The sequence below is a fragment of the Oryctolagus cuniculus genome, chromosome 20 (assembly GCF_051225735.1).
Source record: "Oryctolagus cuniculus isolate XC-2025 breed Fujian yellow rabbit chromosome 20, ASM5122573v1, whole genome shotgun sequence".
NCBI lineage: Eukaryota > Metazoa > Chordata > Mammalia > Lagomorpha > Leporidae > Oryctolagus > Oryctolagus cuniculus.
Window position 1 is genome coordinate 11498450 of NC_142886.1, and position 22549 is coordinate 11520998.

Below are 22549 nucleotides of genomic sequence, written 5' to 3' on the forward strand. Positions count from 1 at the left end.
GTCATGGAAAATGCATATTATGAAAATACAATGCATACATTTCTTGATATTTCACACCAAAATTATTAGCTTTTTCCAAAAATTCCCTTTATTCCTTTATTTTTTCTCAGAGAGAGAGAGAGAGAAAGAGAGAGAGAGAGAGATCATTTGTCTACTGGTTCACACCTCAAATGCTGGCAATAGCTGGTGTCCGATCAAGACAAAGCCAGGAACCCAGAACTCGACCTGGGTCCCTCACATGGGTGCTGCCTCTGAGGGTGTGCAATAGCAGGAAGGGGGATTTAGAAGGGGAGCTGGGACTTGAACCCAGGTACTCTGAAATGGGAGGCAGGCATCCTGAGTGGTGTCTTAGCCACACACCGAATGCCTATTCCATTGACTTGTCTCTTGATTCCATTTTCGGCACAAACTTGCTGAAGTGTCTTCCTGTGTCCACTCTGGAGTTTGGTCTCAGAGGCCATAATCCGAGGGTGGCTTTTCCCAACATCACTCGTGTAGGCAAGGGCCAGTGTAGAGAAGGGGAGAGGCATCTAAGTACTATGGCTGGTTCCACTCCAGGTGGCTGGCAGTGGGGTGGGGGGTCCCTGGCTGGGAGCCAGCACCCGGGAAGGACTTCACTCCCAGTCCTGCACTTCTGTGCTGGGAAAGGCTGGGGTTGGCTGCAGTATCTCCATCCCAGCGTCCTGCCCTGCTCTTGGTCCCTTGGGATGCAGTGTGTCGTGGAAAAGTCAACTCTGGCACTTTGTGGAGCTGAGCCAAAGCCCTGTGCTCTGGAAGTCCCTTTCAGCGAGCGTTCAGAGATGAGCTGCTTGGGGCATGGGCCACCCCAGAAAGAGTTGGTAGTCTAAATCGATTTGGTCTACAGTCTGGGCTGTATTTCTCCCCAGTGTGAGTTAAGGGTAATGTGTGTTCGGCCTAAGACGGGCTCTCCACTTCATTGCCTAACCTCATGTTTGGAATTCCGTGTAACAGGTAAACCAGAGTTCTGAAGACTGTGTCTTTGAAGATGCTCTAAGTCCAAATGTTGGCTTGTTTAGGGGCTTGGGGAAGGAGCTGATGTTTGCTCGCAGCCGACAGCATGGGCATGGGACTTCCTTAGCAACTGTCTTTAGCAAATCGTTGGTGATTTGTGAAGGGGCTATAGCCAAGTCCGAGGTAGACAAGGCATCTCGGCGGAGCGAGGAACCACATCATGCGGGTTTGCCCAGGACTGACTTACAGAGCAGAGCTGATGAGTTTCTATCTCTTTTCTTTGCAGAATACATCTGCTTCTTGAGGTCATTTTGATCAGCTCTGACCCACAGCTAGTCCATGACAAAGAGGAGGGTCACTGCTCCTTGGTTTACTCATGTAAGAAAACCCAATTATTCAAGCGAGGTGGATGCTAGAGCTGGCTTCTGAGACTTCTTGCCTTTCTTTTTGTGGCTCAGGGATGGATCAGTTGGTTTTGAGATCATCTCTTCCTTATTACTAAAACTGGTCAAATGAGTATTTTTGAATCAGTTACAGATATTCTTGAGCTATTGTGGCTTCAGCATCCTTTACTAGAAAAAATATAACCGAAGATGGGTGGATGCTCCTAGCTACAAAAGGGAATGCAATTTTTGGGGCAATGCTTCCAAGTTTGTTGCAAGGCCTTTTTTGGCTTTGTCATGGAACCATGGGCATCCGCTGGGGAAATACATGTTTTCCATTGCAGTGCTTCGGCCATCAGAGACGTCCAGAGTTAAACTTCTCAGGATTTAGTGTGCATCCAGATAACCTGGGTGTCTTCTGAATGGGAATTTTCAAGTCGGTAGGTGGCAGCTGGGCTCTGAGATTCTGCTCTTCTGAGCTGCTCCCTGGCCGTGCTGATACTACGGGGCTGCTGCTGAGTGGAGCACGGTTTGCAAGGGAAGGTGCTGGAATGATGGTTCTCAGAGTGTGGACCAGGAGCAGTAGCACAGGGAAATCTGTTAGAAATGCAAGTTCAAGGGCCCCTCCCCGGACTGGAAGAATCAGAAACTCTGGCCTGGAGTGGGGTCCAGGGGCTGTATTTATTTATTTATTTTTTGAAAAGATGTTTATTTATTTGCTTAAAAGGCAGAGTTACAGAGAGAGGGGTGGAGAGACAGACACAGGGGGCGGGGGGGGGAGAGCGAGAAAGAGAGAGAGAGAGAGAGAGAGAGATCTATTTAGTTCACCCCAAAATGGCTACAATGGCTGAGGCTAGGCCAGGCCAATTCCAGGATCCAGGAGCTTCTTCCAGGTCTCCCACATGGGTAGCAGGAACCCAAGCATTTGGGCCATCTTCTGTTGCTTTCCCAGATGTATTAGCAGGGAGCTGGTTCAGAAGTGGAGCAGCCGGGATTCAAACCCGTGTTTATATGAGATGCCAGCACTGCGGGCAGGTGGCAGCATTGACCTGCTGTCCCAGAGTGCTGGCCCAGGGGCTGGGTTTAAATCAACTCTGCAGGGGAGTTGGAGAATCCCTATTCTAGAAAAGGACTTGGTGGCTGTCCTGTGTGATACGTTCCTGGATTTAACAATCTTTTCCTGCTGACAGGGCTCCCTTGTGTCCAGCCTCAAATCCTTTTCCTCAATTACTCTAGTTCCTTTAGGTCTTTGAAAAGCTCTCATCATAAAGGTCCTAATCACAGGACTGTGCACTTTGTCCATGAGCTTTCCAAGTACCTCATGGAAAGCATGAAAGTCCAGTTTGAGCTGAAGAAACATATCAAACCAATTGTTGCTCTATTTTATAAGCGTTCATCACCTCTCATCAGAGGTTTGAGCTAGCTTCGATGTGGAGTGTATAGGTGTTTTTACAATGCCTTACAACTACAACTCCCATACTGGCATTGTGAATTTTTTTTTAAAGGGCAGAGCGATGGGAAAGAATAATTAAACTCTTCGAGTTTTGAACAGTTTGATTGTGTTTGAAATTCAGTAGAGGCCCTGGGGAGGTTGTTCTTGGGTCGATGAATACATAGGAGCCAATACGTGTCAGTGTTTTGCTACGGGAGTGGGAAGAACTCGGTGAGCGATGGGCAAGAGAAACAGGGACATTTCCGAGTGGTAAAACAAGCTTTGCTGTGGCTGCAACAGCCAGGGCTGAGCCAGACTGAAGCCGGTAGCTGGGAACTCCATCTGGATCTCCTGCATGGGTAACAGGCACCCAGGTACTTGGGCCACCTTCGGCTGTTCACCCAGGTGCACTAGCAGGGGGCGGATCAGAAGTGCAGCAGCTGAGAATTGAACTAGTGTTCACATGGGACACTGGTGTGGCAGGTGGAGGGTAAATCCACTGTGCCACAAATGCCAGCCTTGCCCCATGTATGCTAACCTAGAGGAGGAAACAAATTGATTTTCCCACTGGGGCACCTGGGAGACCTCATTTCCTAGACAAACGTCCTGCTACGGAGGTGAGTGATCCCCTCCACCCTCCAGTTCTGGCTGCTCGCCTGCTAAAACAGTGGTGCTCCTAGAGCCTTGAGTGTGGTGCCAGATTTTCCAGGCTCCCCACGCTAGCCTGACCAATGCCAGCCCTTGTTGGGCCACATACATGTCTACAGAGATTCTTGCAAGTACCAGTTCATTTGCAAATTCCCCATAGAGAACTCCCTTTATTTATTTTCTAGTAAAGAGCTTTCAATTTGAGCAAAATGACATATCTCCAGATAATGCTGAAAAAAGGGCTAGACAAATGCTTAGCTACAAATAGCAATTACCAGGGAACTCACAGTGGGAAGTAGGTCACATATTCACTCCAGAGGACTTGAGATACATGGATTTGGACAGACTGAACAACCCACTGATTTTGACCGCAGTAAATGACCCAAGGCATATGAGGTAATAAAAGCTCTATCCAAGATACTGGGCCATAGCCATCGATCACTTAGCCACGTCCCCTCTTCCAACCCGAGAACAGGTAGCAGTGGAGATTTGTCATAACCAGATCATGTGGGGTGCCAGGAAAGGCAGATGGAGTGATGCTTCCTCTGAAGTAGAGCATGTGCTAACTGATTAAGGGTTCTGGTCCACTGCCTTCCATTACGGGTTGGCCAGGTTCCCCAACTTGAATGCTCCTGCTTCAGTCATGTCCGACAGAGTGAACGTATCTCAAGATTCCTAGAGAATTTAGAGGCAACCCCCAGTTATTCAGGGGAAGACCCGCCCTTGTGGAAGACGTCAAGAATCCTGGCTTTTCTTCCTTTCAACACTTAATCCATTTTCCCTCTACCTCCCTTCCCCATCAATCTCTTTTGCAACTTTTCATAGCTCATTAGGCAAGTCAAATAAAGGTTAAGCGAAAAAATCACATGAAGGAAAACAGGCGAGTTGGAAGTTTACGAAATTGACCGTTAATTCTGGATCTGGGATAGGTTCAGGTAGGAGGAAATTGAAACTCTTGATTGAATGTTATTTTAGTTGTTGCCGGTTATCAGTCAACGAATGAATCGTTACTTCACCTCAGTGCCTCCAATGATGCAATGATTTAATTTTTCACACTTGAAAATATTAAAAAAAATACTAAGAATGCACTTTTGGCTGTTTTTTGGATAGATGCCCCAAAATGATCAGGTTGGATAATGTCAGTGATTGGACCCCCCCCCCCCCATCAACATGGCCAAATGGTTCATTCCCCTCCCCACCCCCCCATGCCCTCCACCCAATCTTAGTGATCAAGAGAATAAAAATGTACCTGTCCCGCGGTGTCATAGAGTCCCAGCAAATGCTGCTTGCCTCCCACTGTCACAGTAACTACGGGAGAAGAGAAGGAGAGTAAATAAAAACACACCGGAGGTCCCAGCTTTCCCGTTTCTCCATGCCAGCATCTCCCTGGGCAGCCAGGATAAGCATATGCCTCCCCCATGTAGATTCTAACCCAAGCTGACAGCATGATTCCCAATGAAAGGCAACCTTGGGCTGCGGTGACAGCAGATGGTATGAGCCAAGTCCAGATTTCTCAACGGAGAGGAATACTATTGGTGCTACGAGGGCACTCTGTGGGTTGCTCATTGATTCCTGTCTGTCTCTAGAATCCCAAGTTCACGAAGGGAAAGGATGCTGGATGCCTTTGGGGTTAAGTTATTGTCCTTGGTCTCTTTGGTTTGGGGCATGTTGTGGCATTTAGAATTGTGTTAGCAGCGTCTCTGTTAGAAACCTCTTTGCTTTTATTTGCCTATGAAATGTTAATAAAATCCCAAGAACAAATGCTATCAACCCACCTGCATATTTTATAGTCTGTAAAGAGAGCAAAGCAAATAATTCAATGAGAAGGGCTTGCCGTTTGTTTAAGGAAGCTTGCTAATTAAATGTAATCAACTCGATTAAAATAGCATATTCCTGTGCTTTTCGCTCTGCTGGTTGGTTCATTGCTGCCTTGGACCTTAGTGGCCAAAGAAGATGTTGTGTGGGTTCAGTTTCACATGCCTAAAGGGCGAATAGAGAGTGAAGAGGAGTGAGTTTGATTTACTCAGCAGGCTTCTGGGCTTGCCAAGCAATTGTGTTCAAAAGTGAGAGGTAATACAGGGATACCAACCACTCGGTACATGTCTGGGAATGAAATAAAGTCCCAACTTGAAACTAAACTGAGATTGAACAGATTCGATGCCAGAGTAACACAATTTCCTTGGAGAATGAAAAGGGCAAGTTGAAATTTTCAAAAAAATAATTGGAATTAGGAAATAAAGCATGAAGGAAAGTGTGGGATACTTTTTCTAGTTGATTTAAAAAAGTGCAAATGCAGTGTATGGATGATGTTTGGTTCCTCTTATCATTAGCTGTGCACGAAATGAAAGGTAAGGGGCTGGCACTGTGGTGTAGTGCCTGCGATGCTGTGCTCTGTATGGGCACCCGTTTGGGTCCTGGCTGCTCCACTTCCCATTCAGCTCTCTGCTATGGCCTGGGAAAGCAGCAGAAGATGGTCCAACTCCATGGGCCTCTGTTTCCACGCTCGGAAGAAGCTCCTGGCTCCTGGCTTTGGTCTGGCCCAGCACTGGCTGTTGTAACCATTTGGGGAGTGAACCAGCGGATGGATGACCTCTCTGTCTCTGTGTCTTTCCCTATATCTCTCTCTGTAACCCTGCCTTTCAAATAAATAAAATAAATCTTAAAAAAAAAGAAAATCAAGAGACCATTAAAAAAAAAAGAAATGAAAGGTAAACTCTGAATAGTAACCTCTTATAATCTTATCTCTGACATGTGCCAGTCGAATTCTCCATCCTGCTGATCTGGTATTGAATTTAAAAAAAAAAAAATTTGTTTATTTGAAAGGCATAGAAGGCAGGAGACACTGAGAAAGAGATCTTTGATCTGATAGTTTACTCCCCACCTGGCTGTCTCAACTGGGGCTGGGCCAGCTTGAAGCCAAGAGACTGGAGTTCCATCCGGATCTCCTATATGAGTGACAGGGGTCCAGATACATGGACCATCTTCTCTTTCGTTTCCAGGCACCTTGGATCAGAAGTGGAGCAGCTGGGACTTCAACCAGTGCTCTGATAAGAGATGCCCGTGTCATAGGTGGTGTCTTAACCTGCTGTGCCACAATGCCAGGACCCCTTGGACTGATTTTTACCATTATTTGTTTTCAGGTTCATGGGCTCCCTGTATGCTAAGCATTTCTTAGTGGCTCATTTTTGTAAAGCACTTGTTAAAAGCATTGCTTCCTAAGACACTGGGAACTATTTTCCTAATGTACTCAGATCTATATGTGTTCAGTTTGGTAACATGGTTATAGCCACTCAAATGAACTTCTGAAAGATAATTTGAGTGGCTGTAGCCATGTTACCAAACTGAACACATATAGATATGTATATACATATATATATATGTGAAGATTTTATTTATATATTTGAGAGGCAGAGTTAGAGACAGAGAGAAAGCGATAGAGAGAGAGAGAGAGAACTTCCATCTGCTGGTTCACTTCCCACATGACTGCAATGGCCAGAGCTGAGCTGATCCAAAGCCTGGAGCCAGGAACTTCTTCCAGGTCTCCTATGTGGGTGCAGGGATCCAAGCACTTGGGCCATCTTCTACTGCTTTCCCGGGCCATGGCAGAGAGCTGGATTGGAAGAGGAACAATTGGGACACGAACCAGCACCCATATGGAGGCAGCGGCTTAGCCTACTACAGCACAGTGTCGGCCCCTCAAATGTAGATTTCTAAATTCTGAGCCGGGCACATCAAACCCTGTTACAGTGCAGATGGAAGAAAGACATTAAATGTTTTTACTTCCTTTCATCAGTCAGGCTAGCAATGGAAATGAAGATGAAGGTGTGGGACCCAGGGTGGTTGTCCTGTTTTATTTTCCTTTTTGTGCACACTGGTACAAGGAGGAGAGGCCAGTGAGATGTTTTTGAAACCTGCCCAAGTGGTTTCTGCACTGACCAATTCGCTATCTAGTCATAGGTCAGGAATGAAGGCAAGAAATCCAGAAATTTACTGCACATAGCAAGCCCAGTATGTGGAAGTCAAGGCCAGCCATGCATAAGACCCCTAAGACATTCCCATGGCATCCAGGCTCATATGTGGAGTGGGCGATAGTGGCTAAGTCATCCCATGGTTCTCCCGAGAGTGGCAAGTGCTCCCAAGCGGTGGCTCTGAGCCTTGTCACCGGGAGCCTGAAGCACCTGCTTGGTTGCCCCTGTTTTCTCAGAGAACACTCATTCCCTGCAGCCTGCTTTCCCTCCATCATTCTTTCCTTGGGCAGTTTTGATCCCAGGGAATTCCATCCGTGCTAGGGCAAGCAGGAACCCAGAGAGGTCAGGTGGTGGGCTGTCTGGATGCAGATTTCTCTTCTCTCGATGCTTCCTTTCTTCAAGGATCTATTGTTTTGCACTCAATGTTGGCAATACAAGGACCAAGCATAGTTCTTCCATCATGGTGCATGGAGACAAGTGGTTTATGGGCCACACATGGGCACAGTGCAAAGGTGATGCAGGGTGAGAGTAACATACGCCAAGCCAGGAGCAGTGTGGAGGAGCTTGGGAGCATGTAGCAAGGGTACCACTCTTCATATGTGTGTCTGCACCCACACGCTGCAGGAACTTGGTCAGAGAAGACTTTCTGAAGGGGTGCACTGGGGGAGGAACGGATGCAGTCCATTAGCTACCCAGAATGCACTAGGGGAGGAGTAGTTGTGGTCAAGGAGCTACCTGGGGTGCACAGGGAAAGATGGCCCTGAGGAGGTAGGCGTATAAGGTCCAGCTGCCCCACTCACTGTTAGGCTTTATTCTCAAAGATTTATTAAGCTCTAAAAGATCAGATCCCATTTTTCCCTCCAAAATGCTAAGGAGAAGGAATTGAAATAATTTAGTTAAGACAAATGGCGCAGGAAGGCAGGAGGCACTTTTGGGTGGAAGCCACGTTGGACTTCCAGCTTTGTTGTGCGGTGGCTGTTGGACTTCCAGCTTTGTTGTGCGGTGGCTGAATACGCTGTGTGGGGCCACGTCTTCTGGAAGAATCCTAAATGAGGCCAGCAGGGCTTGTGCCCCTCCCCCTGGAAGTCGCCGTAGTGCCTCTTCTCTGCCCCTTTCTTTTCCTGTTCTGTCAGAAGGGAGCCAAGGAGATCACAGTTTATGCCAGAGGACATCAAGAGACAGCCAGAGCCAGAGGCAAGTGCAGTCACACACGGTGGATTGCACAAGCTATGGCTTTGTGAGTCCTTATCTTGGACTAGCCGTGGATGCCTCTCGCTCGCCAGCTTGTGTCCTCCGAGGCTTCTGGGTTTGGAAAGGGCTCAGGCACAGCTGCACGGAAGGAAGGCATTGCCATCAAATGCTGGTGGCAGGTGCAATGCCATGGAAAAGCACCATCTTCCAAGTCAGACAGTTCAGCGTTTGAACCCCATCTGTGCTGTTCACCTTTTAAGTGACCTTGGAGAAGTCACCTTGTATCTTTGAGCCTCTCTTCCCCTATCTATAAAAATAGGAAGACTATCATCTACCAGGGCTAGTACCTTGGAAGGCAGACATTCAATGAGAAAAACACTCGACCTCCAGTCTGGCGTATTGGAGGTGTGGAACAACTGTATTCTCCCTCTTTCAACAAATGCTTGCTGACTGTGTTCTAAGGCAAGGGCCAGGCTATCTTACGCGGAGTACGCTAGCTGGCACATAGTGGGGCCCTAGTGTTTGCGAAGTACTATTCTGTCACTCACCCCACTGGACAGACAGATCCTTGAGGACAGAACCTGCACACCCAGTATGCCCACAACCTCTGGCACACACAGTAGCTGGTGAACACAGAGCGCAGAGATGGAGCACCAGGGCCAACTGAGACAGCAGAAAGTCCTTCCAATTACACCGAGCAGCAGCCTGAGGCTTGTTGGCAGCACACTCACTGCTGGCAACTGCCTGCACCCAGCAGATCTGCCTGGCGGACAGGGGTCAGGCTAACGTCCCAGGGCACCTGCTATTTTTGGAGCGATTTGAGTTGTTTTCTGAGCTTAGAGAGGTTTTAAAGCAAATGAGTCAAATGACCTGCTAATGGCTGAGGTGGTTCTCTGAGAAAGGTGTCAGGGACCTGTTAAGTATGTACAACTGAGGCCTTCTCTCCCAAATTCATTAAACTCTTTGCTTCTTTATGTGTCTTCTTCATTTGGAGATTTGGAGTCCTGAGAGGTGCTAAGGAAATCAGTTGATTTCACCCAGAGACAAAGGACTACTTTCCCCTAGTTTTCAGTCATCTCACAAAATTGTTTATCACTGTACACCTGAGTGAGAAAGTGGGTGCTGGCCATGCCCTGGCAGCCAGCTCAGGCCATCAGTTCAGCTCAGCATCTGGCTCAGAGCCCCTTGCTAACTGGATGGTGGGCTGGCCGTTGCCACTGCTAAGACCAGGTTTTTGAAGTCAATAGGATGAAAATATGAATCTCAAGAGAACTCCAATGGTAGAAATGCCAGGTCAGTGGAGGGGGAAGCCTCCAAGGATGAGGGGCCTGCGCTGTGGCACAGTAGGCTAAGCTTCTGCCTGCAGCACCAGAATCCCATATAGGTGCCTGTTGGAGTCCCGGCTGCTCCACTTCCAATCCAGCTCTCTGCTGTGGCCTGGGAGAGCAGTGGAAGATGGCCCAAGTGCTTGGGCCCCTGCACCTGTATGGGAGACCCGGGAGAAGCTCCTGGCTCCTGGCTTCAGCTCAGCTCAGCTCCTGTTGTTGTGGCCGTTTGAGGAGCGAACCAGCGGGTGGAAGACCTCTCTGTGTCTCTCCCTCTCTCTCTCTAACTCTCCCTCTCAAATAAATTTCATGGAAAAATAGAATTGAACAGTAGATTACAGATACGGCAAAAATAGTTTACTTTGGTGCAAAACATTTGAATTCCACAAATAGTTTTTTTATAGTACATGTTTTCCACGAACTTTTTGAAGACCCATCACATGCATGGATTTCAAAATAAAAATATCTTCTAATTCTATTTTTTCCCCGCAAATGTTTTGAGTACCCTCATACCCTTCAGTTCCTGAAGAGGAACCCAGATGTATGTTGGAAGAACACCACCCCACCAGGAAGCAACTCACCCCACTCACAGTTGTGAAAACACCACGTTTGTTTCACACGAACTCTTGCTAATGTATTTGTATTGGGGAGGAGTTTTATCCCTGGTGCTTCTGAGTTTGTCCCTTATGAATGCACATGTATGTTTGCAATGCTTACAACGGGTGATAAAGGCACACACCCGCAGCCTGCCGAGGACACCGGAGCCAGATGAGTCACAGTTCCAGACAAGACTCTTCCAGAACACAGGAATGGGAGGCGGGCTGGGGGGAGCAGGAGCTGAGATGGGAGAGGGGTGGAGCTGCTGCCCAAGACGCCCCACCTACACCAGGCGGTCAGAACTGGGAGCTCTCAGTAAACTCCCCTTTTTTGTTTTTGTTTTTGATTTTGTTTCTGTAGCTCCCTGCACTAGGGGAACATTTAGTGATGATTTCCTCTCATTTTTGAACAACTTTGATGCCCCTTTAGGGAAACACCATTTGTTCATTTTCCAAGTGTGCCAGAGACCCAGGGATAATTTGTCCAGCATCTCATTAAAGGAGCAGCAAAGCACACACTTGAATTCTGACATGAAGAAAATGGATGTGAAACTTGCCTTTCAGGACAAGAGTGGGCAGTTCGTCCTACAAAAGCATGCTGGACCGTGTGCCACAGCCCCTATCAGTTAAAAGCTTAGATTTTGTAAAGTTACATGTTAACTTGTACATCTTGTTGGACTGAGATGCAAATCATTCCTGTACAGGATAACCAGTTTTCTACTGAACCCATCTGTCTTATACTAACACTGCTTTTCGAGTGCCCCAAAATACATATTTCTCAAAATGCTCTTTGAAGAGAATTACCATTTTACTAGTTTATCCACTAATGAGCTGCTAAATCTTTGACATATGCTTATTCTATATTTGCATGAGAGGATGTCTCTAACTTTTGGAAAATTCTATTTCTTGCTATATTCATCACCTAGTGTTTCTTCCTCCAATATCACACCATCATGGTGATACATACACCACTTAGTCAGATGAGTGTGTCTCTGCTGGCCACTAGAGGGCACTAGACCTGAATGATGCACAGAGTGGTTTGGCTCAGATCTGATCTGGCTGTTGTCACCATTTGGGGAATGAACCAGTAGACGGAAGGTCTCCCTCTCTCCCTCTCTCCCTCTCTCCCTCTGTATCTCTCCCCCTCTTTGTCACTCTGCCTTTCAAATAAATAATTCTTTTATTTTTCCTTTGAAAAAAGAAGATATTTGCCTCCCATATCAAGTGCCTGGATTCAATACCAGAGGTACTCCTGACTCAGATTCTTGCTAATGTGGATCCTTGGTAGCAGCAGTGATGGCTCAAGTAATTGGGGTCCTGTCACCCATATGCGAGACCAGGATTGAGTTCCCAGCTCCAGGCTTGGGACTGGCAAACCCTGGCTGTTGTGGGCATTTGGAGAGTGAACCAGTAGATGAGAGCCCTTGCTCTTTGCCTCTCAAATAATTTAAAAATATAAAAGTGTATTTTGGTGCAAAAATCCATGTATTTTTTCCCCTCCATAAGATGCATTCTCCATGAACTATTTTTGGGATCCCTTGAAGGCATGGATTTCAAAATGTTTTGCACTAAAATAAAATTTTAATTTCATTTTCTCATAAACTTTTTGAAATGTCCTCATATAACTGCCTTGAGTCCTCCAGCCCCGGTCATGTTTCCTTTCTCTTTCAGGTATGCCTGTAGTAACCTATGACTTGGTTTGCAATGGCACCAATTTATACATTCCCTGGATTAAAAAAATATGTAGTAGGGAGAGAGAGGAGAAGGAGAAGGGGGGACTCCTACCCACTGGTTCATCCCCCAAATGCCCACAATGGTCAGGGCTGGACCAGATGAATGCCAGGAGCCAGGGACTAAATTAAGACTACTATGTGAGCGGCAGGGACCCAACCATTTGAGCCATCACTTATGCTCCTTGGGTATGCATTAGCAGGAAGTTGGAGTCAGGGGCCAGAGCTGGGACTTGAACCCAGGCACTCAACGGCGGATGTGGGCATCCTACTCAGTATCTTAACCAGAAGTTCAAACACCTGGCCCCAACCTGGATGTTTTTTAAAGCAGAAGAAACTGATTGGAGCCTTTGGACTCTCTGTGAACAAACTCTGGGACCTTGAACAAGCTGCAGTTTCCCTAATCCTCAATTTTCTTATAGGAGATTGCTTCTTTGTCTTTTGGCTAAGATCAAGTGCAATTTTCTTATAGGCAAAGTGACATTTGTTTGAGCAAAGGAGATCCCAAGCGTGAGAACTGTGTGCACCAGAGCTTATCCAAATGCATGATGGTGTCCCTGAGTGCACGGCTCCTTGATTAACGAGACTTCTGTCCTGCTTCGGGGTGTGTGTGTGTGTGTGTGTGTGTGGTGGTCAGGAAAGCCCCGCCTTCTGTCCATGCTTGTTTGATGATGGAGGTGAAGTGGGTGTGGAGGAGGAGGAGGAACAGCAGAAATCCGCTCAGCTCTGAGACTCAGCAGGGACTGGAGATGAGGCCAAGCCAAAAGAGAGAGCCCCAGCTTCCAAGACGTCCACATCCTGGAACCTCTGAGTTTCCCTGAGCCTCAACATTTCGTTTGGTCTACATGTTCTAGCTGCTGTGTACCTCCCAGCCGTCTACAAGACACGATCCAATACTTCCAAGAGCGTCTTTGCAATCTGGCCCCTGGTTAACCCTCCTGTGAAGGAAACTCCTTGCACTTCATTACACTCCCAGACCTTCCTGAAGTTCTTCCCTCTGGAATTCTGGAAGAGAAAGTCTGGAATACTATCCCCACACCTGTCAGCCTGGGAGCCTCACTTCCACCCTTGATGGCTTCCAAGAAACTTAGCCTTCCCTTGCCGTTTGGGTCAGAGGAACCCGTGAATATTTATTCTTGTGTTTCAGAGCCCAGTACAGGCTGAGCACGCAGCCTTATAAATGGTGCTTGAGTGACTGAGAAGTCCATCAAACTCCCACCAAAGTGAAGGAGCTCCCTGAGCTGTCCCTTTGCAGTTTTATGCATTTCCCAAAGGGCCACCCTTGAGCTCTCTTGGATGCCGAATGGCAGGATGAGGTCACGGGCAGTGATGTCCCACCTGACAGGTGGCCCACCTACTGTGAGGGTATGCAGGAGTGGGGTGGGGGATTGGGGGTGGGAACGTGGCTTCCCCGGGTGGAGTCTGTGCTCCTGGAACTCTGCCACGCTTCCTGCCGACTTCCACCAGTGCTGAGGCTGCCTGACACTGGGGCTGTGGGACAGGGCCACTCCCATGCTGTCCATAAGTTCCTGGAGTAGCCAGGACAGCCTGGCATTCGCCACAGGTGGCAAGGCAATGGTTTGCTGAGGGAGACTTTGGGAAAGGGTGTCTGTGCTACACGTGAGATCTTTACGTGGAGCCTGTGGCCCGTAAACAGCGTATGCTTTATGTAAAGTCCTCTGTTCGTAAGAGAGAAATTAAAAATGTACACTAGCTCTCTTAGTCATACTCCCATGCTGCTGGAAACTCAGGATAATTAAGCTGTCATCAAGGGACGGGTTGAACATCCCTAATGTGAAAAGTCTAAAATCCCAAGACTCTGAAATCCGAAGACACCACGAGTGGAAAATAGCACACCTGAATCATGGGACAAGTTACAGGCAAAAGACACAGGGACACTAAAAAATATTGTATAAAATTACTTTCAGGCCGTGTGCCTGAAGAAACATGAATTTTTGTGTTTAAACCCAAGATATCTCATTATGTGCATGAAAATATCTCTTAAAAAATTCCAAAATGTAAAACACTTCTGGTCCAAAGCATTTCTAATAGGGGATGCTCAGCCCGTACCTGATTTAGGGACAGAAACTTGGCATTTTAGTCCTTACTTTGATGCTGTGTGCTGCATGTTTCTAGCGGCCACCAGGGGGCGCTTCCCGTCGCTAAGATTCTGAAGAAGCCTTTCTGGGTGGGCCCCAAGTTTGCATTTTTTTTTTTTTTAATCAAGTTCTCCAGGCCAAAAAGTCAGACCTGAATCTCGGTTCTCCCATCCTTAAGATGAACAAATAATGACTCTGCTACTCTGGACAATCCTGTCTGCTTAAAATGCATTAAGCGCTACATGGACATTCATTCTTTTGATCACGCTGGATGCACACTCAGGATCAAGGCTGCTTGTGTGGAATGTGGACTCTCCCCGCTTGTCTACAAATGGTCAGTAAGGAAATCCGAATGCCCAGGTGATGATAAAGGTGGAACAGTGCATGCCTGTTGAGAGTTTTCAAAGAATCACTGGTGTTTCTCATAAAAACCCTATCAGGTGCCAGCTGTGGCTGGTTAGAACGTGTGATGGAGAATATCCTTTTCACAGTAACAGCAGAAACTAAAGTGGCCGGGAGTGTGCAAGACTTTTACAGAAACAAAGCACAACATTTTGCTGAGCCCAGTAAAAGAAAAATGGAGAAAGAACTCCTGTTCTTGGGTGGGAAGCGCCAGCCTGTGGAAGTGTCAGACTTCCTTAAGGAGCTTAAAGTCAAGCCAATAGGATTTTTTTTTTTTGAGTTTGGGACATAATCAAGTGAGTATAGTAGCTACGTGAAGAACTCAGTTGATGGCCACAGTTGATGATGAAGAATGCCATAGCATCACATTATACACGTGTCAGTACAAAGGTGCTTGAAAACATTAATGGAGGATTCATATTAAGAAAAACTATGTGGATGTCAACACTTTTTGTACCTCAAAAACTTATCATTTAATTCCACTTTCCACCAACTTTTTGAAGCGCCCGTATATACGATGAATTGTTATGAACCAAAGCAGAATATCCCAGAAGGAAGCTCTATGACCTGAGCAGGACTCTAGCAGTGCCTAGCCTACATATGTAAATGTACATTTAGTACCTTATCAGTGGCATTTCAGATCAGCTGGAGAAGGTGAGGTGTTCACTGTGTTATGTTCAGACAATTGATTGCTATTGGTAAGCAAAAAAGGACTTCAAAATATGATCGCAAAGATAAGAAAAGCCAATAAAGAAAATGAGAAATAGATTTGACTTTTTAAAAAAGAAAGAAAGTTAAGGGTATTGGGAAAAAGTAGAAACACTATTTGGGGGTCAAAGAACATTATTATTGGGGCTGACATTGTGGTATAGCAGGTAAAGCTGCCACCTGTGATGCTGGCATCTCACATGGGCACTGGTTTGAGTCCTGGCTGCTCCACTTCTCTGGTCCAGCTCCCAGCTAATGGCCTGGGAAAAGCAGTGGAGGATGGCCCTAGTGCCTGGGCCCCTGCCACCCATCTGGGAGACCCAGAAGAAGCTCCTGGTTCCTGGCCTCAGCCTGGCCCAGCCTTGGCTGTTGCAGCCATGTGGGGAGTGAATGAGTGGGTGGAAGATCTCTCTCAATCCCTCTCTCTTTCTCTCTGTAGCTCTGACTTTTAAATAAAAATAAATAAATCTTTTTGAAAAAGGACATCATTATCTTTGATATATAAGTGTGCTTCTAATCAATAGTGATTCATCTAGATGCAAATACAGGAAGGGGCAGGCATTTACTGCAAAGGTTAAGACAGCCTTGAGTCTGATTCCTGGCTCCGGCTCCTGATGCCAGTTCAAGCAGACCCTGGAAGGTGGCAGTGATGGCACCAGTCACTGGGTTCCATGTGTAGGCCCTGAACTGAGTTCCTGGTTCCCAGCTTCAGCCCTGCCCAAGCTGGGCTTTATAGGCACTTGGGGAGTGAACCAGTGGAATGGAAGTTCATCCTCTCTGTCTTTTCAAAAAAAAATTTTTAAGGAGAAAAATATAGACAATTTACAAGAAAAAACGTAAAAGGTCAGCAAGCATTGGCTAGTGAAGATACAGTCTTTGGTCAGTTATCTTGGCAGGGATGCAGGAAATGGTGACCAAAGCTGATGGCTCATGAAGATGGGGCGTTCACACACTGCTTAAGGAAATGCAGAGTGGCTGGGGATTTCTGGAAAGCCAGTTGGCAATCGTATCCAAAGCACAAAGGTGAATTACTTTTCATCTCCGACTCAGCAATCCTATTTCTGTAATGCCTACCAAGGAATAATCACTCAAGTGTACAACAGCATCTGCATAGAGGAATGTTTGTCACCTAAGGATTTAGAGTCGCTAGCATTGGAGACAGTCTTGGGGCTCAGCAACCGGGGACTGGTTTGCACCGGTTACACAGCACTGTTACAGTGGGACCGTTGAGAGAATAATGAGGGTGGATGTTTAGCCTGGTGGTCAAGGTGCCACTGTCCTGTCGGAGGCCCTGGGTTTGGTGCTTAACTCTGGTTCCTGGCTGCAGCTTCCCACCAGAGCAGCTCTGGAAGGCAGCAGTGATGGCTCAAGTAATCGGGTTTGTGCCACCCACGTGATAGGCCAGGACTGAGTTCCTGGCTCTTGACTTCCGCCTGTCCCAAAGCCAGCCACAGTGGGCACTGGGGAGTGAACCAGCACATGGAATATGTCTGTCCGTCTGTCTCTCTCAAAACAAAAAAAATAAAAATTTTTTAAATGACGAACATGATAAAGCATTGAAGACCCAATCTAAGCAGACGATGAGATTCTAAGTTTTGCTCAAAAAAATGTGCATTGAACATTTTATTTTTCTACACGTTGCCATCATGCACACTTAAAGAACCAGAACAATCACCGTTTGGTGTTCAGCAGTGGTGGCTTTTGTGCTGCCTTCGTGGCCATTATGCATGGAATGGGTTAGATGTCATCTACGTTACCTCCCGGGACTCAGCGTTCACTGTGCCTCCAGGTCCACCCCTGACGCTGTTGTCTTTGGCTTATCCAGGTTTATTTTAGGCTGTAGGACCAGGCTTGCATTTTTACGAGTGGCTGTGTGATGAATAGGTCTGCTTCGGTGGAGGTTTATAAACTGTATATTGCAGAGAAACCCATCTTTTTCAGAGAATTATGATGGACCACTAATGCTCTAGCTATACTTCTTTAGCAAAGGTACCGAGAAACTATTGTGTGTTTGAGATTGCTGGCTCTGCCAGAGCATATTAGTGGTAAACCAAAAGCAGTATATGATCTGTAAGGACAGCAGTAGTAAATTGATTCTAAATATAGCCCTTTGTTGACAAAGTCTAGGCATAGTGAGATAAACTAGCCAAGCGAATATTTAGAGTGTGGGCTTCTGCTCTTAGTAGTAACTTCTTTTCCAAAGTATTACAAGATAATTTGCAGAACATTAAGTGATGCTTCTCTGTTTCCTACCTTTGTGTGTGGTTGCTGTCTGGAGATTATACTTACTCATCTCTCTTTTTGTAATTCAGAGTCCTAAAATTTTTTCCTCATTTTAGATACACAATCAGAACAGGAGTTCTTTTTCAGGTTAACAAAAATGGGTTCTTTTCAGGTAAAAAGAAGAGAAACCTTAGTTTTTACTTAATATACTCAGAAATTTTATTATTTGGTGGTTACTTATGATCATCCAAGGAGGTTATACATATGGCAATTGGAGATAAAACAAATCTTGGGCTCTTTCTACATTAAATAGGCCAGCTTTCCCTGGTAATTTTGATATTAAAATTTTTCTCAGTATGTGTAAGGTAGCCTCTACCACATAAGGTGCATAGTAGCCAGTCCTACTACGGAGAGCTTCAAAGCCAACAAGGAGTGACCTGGCACGTTCTACCCTCAGAACCTACAGCATGCATTACTACTCGAAGCCAGAAAGATGCCTGTGCAGTGTTCAGCACCCGGGGCGACTGGGTGGCAGGATGAACAATCCGAGCCTCTATCTGGCTGTTCTTGATTTCGCTGATGGTGTTCTGCAAGGTTTTGGCCAGTTAACCTCATAGAACTCCTGTGCACTTCTAGGGCGAAGTCAGAGAGCCAGGTGGTATAGCTACAAGGTAGTTTCACAGTCAAGGAAACACAGCAACAATCAGCAAAAGAACTTAGAAACCATTCTCATCTTTCTCCAAAGATAAAGACGCTGGGGTGGGGGGCTACAAATCATAAACCATAGAACTGCTTCTTAAGACCATCTTCTTGGTGTTTTGCACAGCTTGGGAGCATTACCTCCACTTTCTCTCTGTTTTTCTCCCTTCCTTCCTTCCTTCCTTCCTTCCTTCCTTCCTTCCTTCCTTCCTTCCTTCCTTCCTTCCTTCCTTCCTTCCTTCCTTCCTTCCTTTCCAGGCAGAGTGGACGGTGAGAGAGAAAGAGACAGAGAGAAAGGTCTTCCTTTGCCGTTGGTTCACCCTCCAATGACCGCTGCGGCCAGCGAGCTATGGCTGGCGCACCGCTCTCATCTGAAGCCAGGAGCCAGGTGCTTCTCCTGGTCTCCCATGGGGTGCAGGGCCCAAGGACCTGGGCCATCCTCCACTGCACTCCCTGGCCACAGCAGAGAGCTGGCCTGGAAGAGGGGCAACCGGGACAGAATCTGGCACCCGACCAGGACTAGAACCCGGTGTGCCGGCGCCGCAGGCGGAGGATTAACCTAGTGAGCTACAGCGGCGCCGGCCTCTCTGTTTTTCACCAGCCCTTTCTCTCTCTCTCACTTGCCCTCTCACTCTCTCTCTCTCTCCCTTTCAAATAAAACAAAATAAATAAACTTTAAAACATTAAAGGAAGGGACGTAAGCCTTGCCCCAGCAGCAAGGGCACCACCTCAAAGCTTATTAGAAATGCAGATTCCCAGGCCCCACTAAAATCAACAGAAACCAATGATGCACTTTAATTAGAATGGTTACAGCCACCCCCCTTGTCCTGAGCATCCTCCAAGTGCCTGCCCCTCTTTGTCCTTTGGCACGAGATTTATCTGCTTGTTCACTCTCCAAATGGCCACAACAGCCAGGGCTGGGCCAAGCCGAAGCCAGGATCCAAAGACTATCTGAATCTCTCACGTGGGCATCCAAGTACTTGGGCTATTCCCTGCTGCCTCCCTAAGTGTCGGATCGGAAGCAGAGGTGGGACTTGATCCCAGGCACTCTGATATGGGATGTGAGCATCCCAGGTGGTGGCTTACCCTGTGTCCCCACAATACCCACGCCAAGTGTGGTTTCTTTGGGCCCTCAGGTGGTGCACACATGCCTATCATAGTATGCTCCACACCAGACACACAGAACAGAAACGGGCTGGGCAGACCCCTTCCTGGTCTTCAGAAATGAGGGAGCCCAGTCTAGGTTCTGCAAAGCCACACCGTGTGCCATGGAAGAAGCCTCCAGACTGGGCTGTTGGTTTCTGCAGTGGGGATTTGAGTCACAAAAGGGATGGTGGCCAGGAAGAGCCGAAAGTGTTGAAATGATAAACAAGCAATCTCGGCTTGGCAAATTTAGTCTGCTTCCCTTGGGTCATCATGGCGGGGACACAGACCTCAAAGTCTGAGAGCAATAGTACGGAAGTGAACCTGAACCCCTATACCACTGTTTTTGACGCGGACTCTGGATACCATCGGGTCCCGGTCTCCTGCTGTCTGCATCCGCTTTCCATAGCCGAATGCTTCCTTGCAACTGAACCTCTTACTCTAAACTCATCAAATTGAGGGAGTAGAGCAGCGAATCCTCCAGGGGTCCTCATCACAAGACTCAGGAGACCATTTCTTTGCCCTATAGATAACACCTTGATTTGGGCCTTGTCTTGAGGGTTTTTTCCAGGAACCCCAGGTCCCAAGAAAAAAGTTGATACCACCTGCATGTAGCCCTGAGACCGACTGAGGCCCACTTTGCCACCATCAAAATTCCCTAAAGAACTTGAACCTGATACCACTGAGTCCTCCAAGGAAGACGAAGGGCCCTGCAGACCAGCAGAGACCTGTGCATGGGTGGAACAATCTGTAAGAACCCTGAACCCCCAGCACCTTGGGGAGCCTGGGAATTAAGCCATGGCAACCTGACTGCTTACTCTGTGCTCTGCAAATAAATGCCCACTTTCTTCCACGATCCCAATGTGCATGATGATGGGCTTGTTGGAAGCTGGATGAGTGGACCCAGATTTGGGGGTCTTAGAACACAGAGAGGCAAGCGGTGTGGGCAGGTCTTCAATAGATTATATTCTGTGGCTTGGACCACCATAAAAACCCAATATGGGGATTTCTGAGTGCCTATATGAAGGTCTATGACCTAACTTTAAAATGTGCTTTTGGACCTGCAGAAGTAGCTACACTTGCTGTCCACCCATCTGTCCACTGCAGTACTCACATTAAGAGCAGCCCAAGTTGGATGAACTTATCTCTTCTGCGTGAGCTCCCCTTGCCCTATGTTCCCCTCTTCGGCTTTGGTTGTTAGTATCCTGCTTTCCTGTCCCTTCCTCCCTCCTCACACCCTGAAGTACTACGGAGGGTTGATAACTGGACTGTGAGCTCCTTACAGGCAAAGACAAGCTGGAGGCCCACCATATTCAATCAATGGGTCTTGGCTGGATGCATGGAGAGCTGACGTGAATGCCTCCCCCTTCCCGGCCTCCAGGAGGGCAAGCATTTCAAAGGCGACCACAGCAGGTTGCGAAGCCTGCAGCAGGAGCGTCTGGGAGGCCAGAGGGAGTGAGTGGGCTCTTACAGCTTTCCCAGCACTCAGGAAGTCACAGCAGAAGGTCCTGGTGATACTTTCTGGTGTGGACGCCAGGAGACACAGTTGTTGAATCGAAACCAATCAATTCTAGAAAACAAGGAAGGCTACTGAGCCCATGGCTTGGGCACGCTCCAAGGTAGACAGTGATGGAGTATTTGGCTTCTTTCCAGACGAAGTAGCTCTGAGCCGGTCTGGGGTGATGTAAAGCAACCATTGGAGTTTTCAGTTTCAGGGCTGGGAGGAAGCAGCCCAAGCCCTTAACCCCAACCTCTTCCAGGGACTGGCGCCACCATCATTCTAGCTACCACCATGTGGGGCAGCCCTGGAGGACTCAGCACGGGCACTGCAGCCACTGGGCTTCCAAACCGACTTCCCTGCCAACAAGCAGAGAGAAAAACAGCACAACACGTCTGCTCATTTTATTCTAGACCCACAAAAAGAACTACTGAGGGTAAATGAACACCGATGGTGCCTCCTGAGACAAATCCAGACTTTAAAAAAACAACTCTCAGGTGGTTTGACCCTTCCATGCATGGCAAAAGTTTCATTTTTTTAGACTGTGTCTTAAAAGGACCAAGTCTCCCAGCCCTTTGCAAGGTGTGTTTTTTGTAAGGTTTTCAATCCTATGATCTCAGAAGGAGTTATAACCCTACACGTCGGAAAGTGGATCCCCATCTCAAAGTGGAAATTCTGGAGGGTAGTAGAGACAGTCAAAAAGGACATGTGGCCTAAAGGAAGAAAAGAAAGTACTAAAAAAATATGACTTCAGTATTATCTAAGCACTACGGCATTCAAGGTACTCAGGGAAGTGTGCTTTGCCAGATGGGGCTATGGGTGGAACATGCTGGCCGATGACAGCCTGGGGCTACGTTTAATAGCAAATATGTAGCTACTGAGTGACCTTTTGTGGTACAGGACCCTGGACTCTGAAGGGCATTCACCTTGAGAGTGATAGAGACCGTGACCTTTCAGAGTTTATAAGAAAAGCAAGGGAGGGTTATGGTGACCTGCAGTTATGCATCTGTGCTGTGGAACGCCAGACCTGTGCCTCCTCTCCTGCTATGTTTTGGTGCCTGTTAGCCAACCTCCCTCTACACATTCCTGCTGGCCCTTTCTAGCCTCCAGTAATCACTATTCTACTCTTCAAGATCAATTGGTTCTGGTTTTCTTTTTTTTTTTTTAAGACTTTAATACACCACCTTTAATACACCACTTTTAAAACATTTTTTGACAGGTAGAGTTATAGACAGTGAGAGAGAGAGAGACAGAGAGAAAGGTCTTCCTTCTGTTGGTTCAATCCCAAATGGTCACTATGGCTGGAACTGCGCCAATCTGAAGCCGGGAGCGAGGTGCTTCCTCTTGGTCTCCCATTCGGAGAGCTGGACCAGAAGTGAAGCAACCGGGACTCAAACCGGCGCCCACACGAGACGCCAGAACTGCAGGTGGCGGCTCTACCTACTCTGCCAATGTGCTAGCCTCTGGTTACCCTGATTTGATAATTATGCATTGTATACATGTACTGAATTATCACACTCTGTACCCCATAA

The 22549-nt window shown here is 47.2% G+C and overlaps 1 protein-coding gene across 1 annotated transcript in view; it reads right to left on the minus strand.

The window, feature by feature from the left end:
- Positions 1–22549, minus strand: part of RHOJ (ras homolog family member J) — a 93073-nt gene that overhangs the window by 18216 nt on the left and 52308 nt on the right. Inside the window, exon 2 of the mRNA XM_002719551.6 lies at positions 4685–4743. Coding sequence (XP_002719597.1) covers positions 4685–4743 — 59 coding nt within the window. The remainder of the gene's footprint in view (positions 1–4684; positions 4744–22549) is intronic.